Consider the following 9,828-nt stretch of genomic DNA (forward strand, 5'->3'; position numbering starts at 1 on the left):
CAGAAGGGTGGAGAAACCCAGGAACGGAGAGTGGGAGGGGAAATTTTGCAGGATCTGAGCAAGGGATCTGAGCTTTAACACCAGGAGGGCACCTGGAGCAAGGCCCTCGCTCCTCCTCCCAGGCTCCAGCACAGCCATTTTCCTGATCGTCAGCAGAGGTCACCCCAAAGCCACCGAGACCGGAATGGGGCTGTTCCCTCCCGGGGCAGAGCCCAGAGGGAGCTCAGCCCGTGCCAGGAGCAGGGCACAGCCCCGGGCTCCTCGGGAGTTCAGGTGATGCCCCTGGGGCCCCCTGAAGTGACCCCATTCCAGGTGTCCCTGCAGGGCTGTGTGTGCTCGTGGCACTCCGTGGCTTCCCCAGCAGGTTCCAGGAGGATCCGAGCTCATCCCTGCCCGAGCTGGGTCCTGTCAGGCCCATTCCAGACTGCAGCCTTGGTCCCAGAGCCCTCTGAGCCCCAAGCCAACCCCTGAGTGAGGCAGATGTTATTAAATCCTTGCAGGAGGCTCTGAGCTGCCCACAACTCTCGCCTTCCAGCTCCCAAAGATTGGATTTTAACTCTGCAGGACCCAGTGACCACGGATTAACTCATCCACTCCTTCCAGAGCCTGCTGGCATCCTCCAAGTGCTCGAACTCCTTTTATTCTCCTGGTTTCTCTCCCCCATAGAGCATTAAGAGTTGTTGTGTCACTGCAGTTCCTGTCCCCTGCCGCTGGTGCAGGACAGTCCCTCCCCTTGGGAGCACTCCCACATCCCTCCTCTCCCAGCTCCTCTCCTACTATAAATAATCATGCAAAATTAGTCAGCTGGAAGCTGCTCCAGCTTGTAAACAACCTCAGCACAGGCACATCCAGCGTGCTTGGATCACACACGGGGAGGGAGAGCTGTGTCTGGGGTACACGAGGCTCTGCAGCCACCACAGAGGAGAAAAAGCTCCTCTCTGTCCAAGAATTAACAAAATAATCACTGAAACATTGCCCTGCTCCCCACAACTCTGTGTTTTGCCCACATGGAGCTGGCCCTACAGTCAATCAGGCCTGTTCAGTGTAATTACCCCTAAATCATGCAGTGATTTCTTCCACCCTGTAATTACTATCAACATTTAATTGCTGGGCCCTCTATGTAATTACAGATTATTTATGTGTTTAAAAAAAGTGAAGCCTCTTCCGTCACACAGAATATTCTCCTCCTTGGGGCTGCTGCACCTGACTGGATCCCCCAGCTCCCTGAGCACAAGAGCCCAGCTCCAGAGCTGCTCCTGCCTGGATTAACTCCCTTCCCTGCCACCTCTCTCCTGCCAGCAGCCGTGGGTGCAGATGGAATTGCCCTGAGGCCACCTGGCTCCTGGCAGCTGCTCTCCACAGCTGGAGATCACCTGCAGCACAGGAGGGACGTCTGCCTGGGAGGAGCAGGTGCCCAGGCTCTAGAGACACTGCTCCTGTGGCATTCTTAGCACAAAGGCACCATCCTTCATCAGGGCATCAAGAACTAAGGATGGAGCAATAAACGACAGGACAAACATCCAGTATTTTATCCACCCACCCTCCCTGGGGAAGACCTAGCAGTTTTGGGATCCAGGTCCCTGTGTGGAACTAACTCCAGTACCATTAATTCCTCTGTTTTTACCATCCCTGATGGACTTGGGGTTGGAAACCAAACTGATGACAGCGTCCCTCTTCCTGCTTGCTGTGTCCCCTGTCCCCACGTGTAAGGCAGGTAACACCAAGTCAACACAGATCCTCTCACGCTGTTTGATTTGCACCAAAATATAAGGCAAAACATCGAAGAGGAGGTGTCATTGCAGTGTCAGTGTTACTCTTTTCCAGGGGAAGTTTGTCAGTGCAGCACAGATCGGTTTTTCACAGGAGTAACCATGAAGTGAACCAATCACACCTGTTTAATTGCAAACACCCCAGGATTCCATACCCACAGTGTCCCATCTCTGGGAAACAAACTGAAAACAGAGGAAAACACCTGAATATAGAGGCTTATCAGCAAGAAGTCCAAGGCACTTGCATTCTAGCAGCCATTTTTTGTTTTATTATTTAAAGTTAAGAGCGCTCATCAGCTCACAAAGGAACAAATCCCATTCCTGCAGTTTAGTTCAGGTTTCAGCCAAAAGGAAAAAAAAAAAATAGAAGGCAGCTAAACTAACTCTGCACTTTACAGCTCAATTCAAGTTAAACCTCCTCGCTTTATAAATAAATGTTATAGTTAACACTGCAAAATGTACTGGCAGATCTACAATATCTGGAAGGGGCAGAGCGTGGTTATTGAGGCTGATAAATACAAGTGGAGAAGCTTCAGTAGCACAGAGAGCAAGGGTGGGGCCAGGGGTCTGCTCTCCCAGGTGGACCTTTCCCAGAGCTCCAGGCAGCTGCTTCCCCCCTCAGCTGTGCTTCCCAGCCTGCCCAGGGCCAGGGAAGGAGCCACAGGCTGCCCATCACCGCCTGCACAAGGACAAACTGCTGGAAACTCTTTGTTTTCCACCACAGAGGGGTCTGCTCACAGAGGCAAAAACCTGCCCTGAGACTACAGAGTTAAAAACAAAGTGTGTGCAGATCCTCATCAAAGGAAGGAGCTTGTCCAAACAGCAGCCAGGTGAGATTTCAAATTCCACCTTGGAAGTAGCACCATCCTCAGGGAAGTTACCAAAAAAAAAAAAAAAAAAAAAAAAAGAAAAAAAAGAAAAAAGAAGACTCAAAAGCCCAAACCAGCTGCTAAGAACCCACTGCATGAGGTTTCAGAATGGGGCAGTAACAGAGCCCAAGCACATGACACTAAAACCTCAGAAGGACAAGGAGGCACCTTAAACTTTCATTTCTTGCTTCTTCCTTCAGCCCATCCTGGTGCAAACCCACCACAGACACTCACCTGCTTCCATAACCCCTCCAAGCACCTCCACACTGCAGGTGCCTCCTGGCCTAAAGGGCTTGCAAGAGCTCAGCTCTGAAAATAGCTCAAAATGTGCTGTTTTGGCTCCCAAACCATCCACCCTTGCAGCTCAGTCCCTGCTGCCCTCTGGAGCCAAAGCACGTACGTGCTGGGAATGGAGCAAACGGGTGTGGAATGGACAAGCCAAGGGCCTGAACACCACATCAGGATTTTGTTCTTAAAGTAGTTTTTTCCTCCCCATTCATAAACTACAACATCTATGGATGAAACTGTATAACCAGAACTGACCTTCCTCTATCTTACAGCATTGAAGAAGTCTTGCAGCATAGATAGGGCCTGGCTCTACGAGAGAAAAAACATCCCAGCTTTATGCACAATCATGGAAATCTCAGGCCTTTAACACCATGTGCTACTTGGCCAACCAAGAGAGAGACAAACCCCATCCTCAGCACACCCAGCCCTGTGCCATCCCTGGGCAGAGCACGAGCCCCTCGGCTGTTGGGCATGGGCTGTCCCAAACCTGACAGGAGGGAGGGGAAGGGATTAACTGGAGGGTGTTTCATTCCTCACTCACTTTCTATCTGTTGTGTGTGGGGTGGGAAGGGCCAGAGCACGTGGGGGATGTGTAGCTGCTCCAAAGCTGAACACTGAGTTAATCCAGCACTAACGGGACAGGCAGCAGGTCCCAGGGAATCTCCATTTCCTTCCTTCTCAGGACACGACGGTGGCTTGGGGAAGGGCAGGGGCTGTGGCCTCTGTGGACAGAGTGCACTGGAGAGAGCTGGTACCTGAAGGTGACAACGAGGGACAGCCACGAGCTCTAGGGCCTCCTCCTCCCCTGCCCCGACACGCCAGCTGGGTGGTGACAGATGGGGACAAAGCTCAGCACAGCGACAGCCCTGGGCACTTTGGCACAGCCAGCCCGAGCCCTCCAGCTGCACAACCTCAGCGGGGTGGGACAGGCTGGGCACCGTCGTCTGTCACACCCTAGTGCAGCTCAATGAAGGCTTCCAGCTCCTCGGGGATGAATCCCTTGTAGGGAATCTTGTGCTTGTCCAGGGCGCGAGCAGCAAGGCACTGGAGGGTGATGTAGTTGAAGGGCTGCATGGTGCTCTTGGTGAGCAGCTTCTCGTCCAGCAGCTCGTAGGCCGTCTGCTTGAAGGCGTTGGTGGCGTCCATGTGCGCCCCGGCCTCCATCAGGGCGCTCATGATCAGCGGGCAGTTGTTGCGGGCAGCCACGTGCAGGGGGGTGTTGTTGTCATAGTCCCGGCTGTCCGGGTCCGCCCCGCACTCCAGCAGCAAGTTCACCACGTGCAGGGATGGGAATTTGCCCACGGGGTACCGCCCCACCGTCGTGGTGTCTTTGTCCACGGCCATGTGCAGGAGGGTGAAGCCGTTCTTGGCGCGGGGGCTGCACTTGAGCAGGCGGTAGATGGTCTGGCGCTTCTGGTGCTCCTGCTCCGGGGTGCACTCCACCTTCTCCAGCAGGAAAACCAGGTGCAGGATGATGGCCAACGTCTTGGTGAACTGCGCCGAGTCGGCCACGGGGTCCTTGCCGTGCACCAGGGCCCTCTCCACCTCCCGGACCCCCTTGCTCAGCACCCCGATGAGGTCGGAGAAGCCCAGGTGGGTGGCTAAAGTGCCTTTGGAACGGTCCTGGAGCACGTAGGAGTAAAGCTCGGCGAAGGAAAGGAAACTGCTGGCAGTCATGGGGCTGAGGGGCTCCAGGTTGCCTTGCTGCATGTCCAGGGCGTACTTCCACAGGTTGATGCAGCGCTCGAAGTTGCCGGAGTCGGCGTAGACGGCCCCGCGGTAACGGATGTAGTAGGAGGTGTCGGGGTGGGAAGGGCCCAGGATGCGCTCCCGGATCAGCAGCGCCTGCATGCGCATCTCGTCGGGGTCCGTGATCAGCGCTTCCAGCTCCTCCAGAGAGCTCACCTCCCGCGAGTAGTCGTAGGCCAGCACCAGCTGCCGGGGCTCGGGCTTAGGCAGGTACTTCCCGCCCTCGCAGCGCAGCTCCATCGCCCTGCGCCAGTACTTGTGGGCTCCCAACAGGTCTCGTTTCTTGTCCACAAACGTGGCGCCCAGCAGCTCCAGCGCTTCCACAGCAGCCTCTCGAGTGCAGAACACGTTCGGGACCTCGTCCTGAGCGGAAGCTGAAGCACCGCAGCCCTCACAGCCCTCTTCACTGCAGCCCCTCTGATGGCTCCCAGCTGAGGCGCAGGTCCCCGCAGCCTCGTCCTGCTGCAGCCCCCCCTGGATCAGGTACTCCACGATGTTGGTGTGGCCGGTGACGCTGGCAGCGAGCAGAGGGGTCATGCCATAGCCGTCCTTCTCCATGCGGGCCTTGGAGCGGAGCAGCAGCTGCAGGATCTCCAGGCTGCCCGACTCGGCGCAGTCGTGCAAGGCCGTGTTTCCCTTCACGCTGCGCCGGTTCACATCGGCCCCTTTCTCCAGCAAGTAGCGGGCGATCTCCCGGTGCCCTTTGTAGCAGGAAATCATCAAGCACGTGTGGCCGTGCCGGTTGGCCACCTCCAGGTCGGCCCCGCGTTCGCCCACCAGGTACCGCACGATCTCCAGGTGCCCATCGAAGCAGGCGGCCCGCAGCGGGGTGGAGTTGGTCAGCGTGGTCTGGTTCACCGAGGCGCCGTGGTCCAGCAGGCTCCGCACCACGCCCAGGTGCCCCGCAGCCGAGGCCGCCCACAGCGGCGGGGCCCCCTCGATGGTCTCACCGTCGAAGCTGACGGAGCCGCCCTCCTCCACGCGGGCCCCGCAGTGATCCAGCAGGTACTCCACCACCTCCAGGTGTCCGTGCCGCGCCGCGATCAGCAGCGGGGTGCTGCCGGCCCCGGGGCCGCCCCCGCCGCCGGGCCCGGCCGTCAGTGCCTCCAGCTCCTCCCGGCTGCGGCTGCCCAGCAGCTTCTGCAGCAGCTTCAGCTTCCCGTCGCGGGCCGCATTGTACACGGCCGTGCGCAGGTCCATGGCGCCAGCGGCCGCCTCCAGGCCATGGACCGGCGGCGGCGGCGCGGCCCCAGCGCGGCGCGGGGCGGGCGGGGGGCGGCGGGACCCCCCTGCCCTCAGCGCGGCGGGACCTTCACCGCCCGGGCCCGGCCGCCATCTCAGGCTGCGCCGCGGAACAAAATGGCGCCGTGCGGGGCGGAGCGGCACGCGCGGTGGATGATGGGAATTGTAGTCCCGGGAGCGGCACTGCTCGCTCGGCGCCGCACCGTGCGCACTCTGTTTCCCAGAAGGCAGAGCGGGTGGGGGGGAGAGGCGGGAAGGATGTGCACCCTCTCCTTGCAGGGTATGCTGGGTAATGTAGTCTTCCTGGCCTGCTGCGGGCAGCGCCGCTAACGGGATTTCACCAGCGCCGGGACTACACTTCCCAGTGCGCCCCGCGCGGACCAGGCGCTGTCCGGGGTGTCTGTGGCTCCCGGCGTGTGCTGGTTTCATAGCGGTTTTATTTCTCTTAAATTCCTCGATGTTATGGCACTTCAAAACACAGCGGCTGCACAGCGTTAATCTGACGTGGTTTAATTGCAGGTTTTATGAAGTCATAATGTCCTGGGCTGTAACGGAGCCGCATGGATGGCGCAGGCCGGTCCAGGGCCCTGCACAGGTCTGGCGCTGCGTTCTGAAGTTCGAGTTTCCTGCCTTGGAGGTGGCAAAGCCTCGTCCCCAGCAGCGAACACACGTTTATTCGCTCCAATCCCCCCACGGGGCATTAGGTCCAGCTCACTCCATCCCTGAGCGACAATACCTGCCCAGAGTGAGGGAAAACACTCAAGCAATAAATAGCTCGGCTTAGATGAGCAAGCTTTAGTCACCAGAGTCTATTTTTAGGGCATAAATTGAGTTTAGGTGTCCCTAATCTTTATACAGAGAACTGGCACAGGGTTTCTCCCATTGTATTTTATTTATAGCTGGGTTTCTCCTACCCAGGGAAATAAGCTTAGTCTCATTATTTCCATTGTTATTATTCTGTCTGTCATGATTATTATTATTCAGTCCATCCACCCGTTTTAGGTCTTGTCTGGAATTACAGTGGATTATCCCACTGCTGCCCGTTGCCTTCACACAGAATATCACTTTTGTTGCTAAGAAACTGCTTTTGCATAACAGGCAGCAGGAGCCCAATTTTCACTCCAGCAGCTTCTGCGAGTCCCCGGGAGCAGCAGCAGCTCCTGCAGCAGAGTGTCCGTGGCAGAATTCCCACACGAGGTCTGTGCCCGGGGATTGTTCCCTGCTGGGCTGGAATTCCCAGAGCAGCTGGGGCTGCCCCTGATCCCTGGCAGTGCCCAGGCCAGGCTGGCAGGGCTGGGAGCACCTGGGCAGTGGGAGCTGTCCCTGCCATGGCAGGGGTGGGCTGGGTGGGCTCGGAGGTCCCTCCAGCCCAAACCCTCCTGGAATTCTGCGGCACAGGGATTTTGTGTTTAAGAAGAAAAGGGGCAAAGTCCCTCAAACACCTGCAGGGTGTCTGTGCTGTGCCAGGGCAGCTCCCTGCACGTCGGGGCACGAGGAACCACGCAATCCTTCAGCTCGGAGAAGCCCTCCAGGACCACCAAGTCCAGGCTGTCCCTCGGGGCTGTGCAGACACACAACTCTGGGCACGAGTTCTTCGTGTTCTCACCCAAAACAGCCCCACGAGTGGCACCTGAGGGCCTGCAGCCCGTGGGGGTGGCAGGGCTGGGTGTCCCTGTCCCCTGTGAGCGGGCAGTGCAGCCCCAGCTCCTGGCTCTTTGTGCTGCAGGTCAAGGCACAGCCACGGTGACATTTCCTCTCCCCGCTGGCTCTCGTGTTGCCATGGTGACCAGATGCACTCACTCTTTTATCTGAAGTATCTATTAACCAAAGCTTCCTATTAATTTCCCCTCCATAGAATCCATTAGGAATTCACCAGAACACCGCACAGGTTTTAGGTCCCAAGCCCAGCTCGGAGCCCGCCCCCGTTCCTGGGTGGGCTCAGGGACATCGTGGGGCAAAGTGCAGCTGCTGGAAATGGCTTTTCCATTAATAAGAAATTTCTCAGTAATGAGGGAATAAAGAGCAGGAGGAGAAGTGTCACAGCAGCCTCTCCCTGCAGATCCCCGGGTGTGGAACGTGCTGGAGCCTCAGGAGCTCACCCCAAACCTTTTACAGACCACTCCCAGCCCTGTCCAGCCTGGCCCTGGGCACTGCCAGGGGTCAGGGGCAGCCCCAGCTGCTCTGGGCACCCTGTGCCAGGCCTGCCCGTCCTCCCAGCCAGGAATTCCTGCACAACACCCCATCCATCCCTGCCCCCTGGCACTGGGAGCCATTCCCTGGGTCCTGTCCCTCCATCCCTTGGCCAAAGTCTGTCTGCAGCTCTCCTGGAGCCCCTTCACCCCTGGAGGTGTGGCTGCTCCCCTCTGACTGTGCCATCCCGAGGGTGCCAGGCACTCCCCTGTGACCTGTGCCATCCCCTGAGGGTGCCAGGGACTCCCCTGTGACCTGTGCCATCCCCTGACGGTGCCAGGCACTCCCCTGTGACCCGTGCCATCCCCTGAGGGTGGCAGGGACTCCCCTGTGACCTGTGCCATCCCGAGGGTGCCAGGGACTCCCCTGTGACCTGTGCCATCCCCTGAGGATGCCAGGGACTCCCTCTCTGACCTGTGCCATCCCCTGAGGGTGCCAGGGACTCCCCTGTGACCTGTGCCATCCCGAGGGTGCCAGGGACTCCCCTGTGACCTGTGCCATCCCCCGAGGGTGCCAGGGACTCCCCTGTGACCTGTGCCATCCCCCGAGGGTGCCAGGGACTCCCCTGTGACCTGTGCCATCCCCTGAGGGTGCCAGGGACTCCCCTGTGACCCGTGCCATCCCCTGAGGGTGCCAGGGTCGTGGCTGCTCCCAGCTGCTCCTGCTGAGCTCCAGCTGCTGCTGCTCCTCCCGGGATGCTCCCCGTGCCAGCAGCAGCTCAGAGCTGGGTGAATCCCACGCTGGGGCAGGAACGAGGGGCTCCGAGCCCCCCATGCCTGCCCTGCAGACCCCACAGGGGACACCTGGGTAGGGTTTTGGGGATAACACAGAAAAAGCCCCAGCGAGAGTTGTGGGGATAAGAGGGGAGTTAAATCCCCACGGGAGGAAGAGCAGATAAAAAGTGAGACGTTGTGACAGGGCTGCCAGGCTGCGTGGCAGCAGGGTTAATTTTTTGTGAAACTGCCATTTCATATTCCCTTTCAGACAAGCAGAATTACACGGTGCTGGCTGCTGCAGGAGGAGCATAATTTCCTTCACAGAAATAATGACAGGGTACTTAAAGAGCAAGTGAATGGATGGCTGAAGTACTGGGCAGAGACTTCAGAAATCCAGGCTGAGCCCTCACCTTTACAGAAGGCTCCTTTGGTGACCTTGGGCCAGTCATTTAATCTTCCTGTGTCTCAATTCCCTGCCAATAACACAGGAATAATAACTGTTCTCTGCCTGCCTGGCTTATTTAGGCTGCAGGCTCGGAATTTACAGCTCGTGTTTGCTGTGCTTTGAAGCCAAAGAGCTTCAGTCCATGCTGAGGTGTCTGGGACAACCACGGTGTGCAGTGTGGAGAACAACAAAGGGCTGGGATGGATGGTTTGGAACATCCTCAGTGTGAGAGGCTCCACAATTCTAATCCATTGCTCCCCATCTCTTCCCTCAAAATGTGGAGAAGTTTGGAGCTGTGCTAAGAGTTCCAAAAGCATCAAAATAATTTAGGAGCAGAGTCCATACGATTTATTGAATCCCTGAGTTCCTTCTGAAGCAGAGAGTGGATCATTTAAAAACCTGCAGAAATTTCCTTTGTGCTCAGTCAAGGCTGCAGCAGCTCCTCAGGTTTTTCAGTGTAAATTGGGGTTTGCAGGCTCCTGTGCAGCCAGGTTTTATCCATCTCCAGCTTTCAGCAGTTTGTGTGATTTCCTGAAGGCAGGAAAGATGGGTCCTGCTCC

General features: G+C 57.5%; 1 protein-coding gene across 1 annotated transcript; it reads right to left on the reverse strand.

Annotated features, from left to right (window-relative positions):
- Window positions 1–2,015: 2,015 nt before the first annotated feature.
- FEM1A (fem-1 homolog A) lies at window positions 2,016–6,021 on the reverse strand. Its single transcript, XM_041460695.1, has one exon. It carries the CDS (start codon window positions 5,873–5,875, stop codon window positions 3,881–3,883), a length of 1,995 nt encoding a protein of 664 aa, XP_041316629.1. The 5' UTR covers window positions 5,876–6,021; the 3' UTR covers window positions 2,016–3,880.
- Window positions 6,022–9,828: the final 3,807 nt, after the last annotated feature.

This window comes from Pyrgilauda ruficollis, unplaced genomic scaffold (assembly GCF_017590135.1).
Source record: "Pyrgilauda ruficollis isolate IOZ18807 unplaced genomic scaffold, ASM1759013v1 scaffold148, whole genome shotgun sequence".
NCBI lineage: Eukaryota > Metazoa > Chordata > Aves > Passeriformes > Passeridae > Pyrgilauda > Pyrgilauda ruficollis.

Bases quoted from the DNA above. Each gene is read 5' to 3' on its own strand.
- FEM1A (XM_041460695.1), bottom strand. From the start codon at position 5,875: ATGGACCTGCGCACGGCCGTGTACAATGCGGCCCGCGACGGGAAGCTG.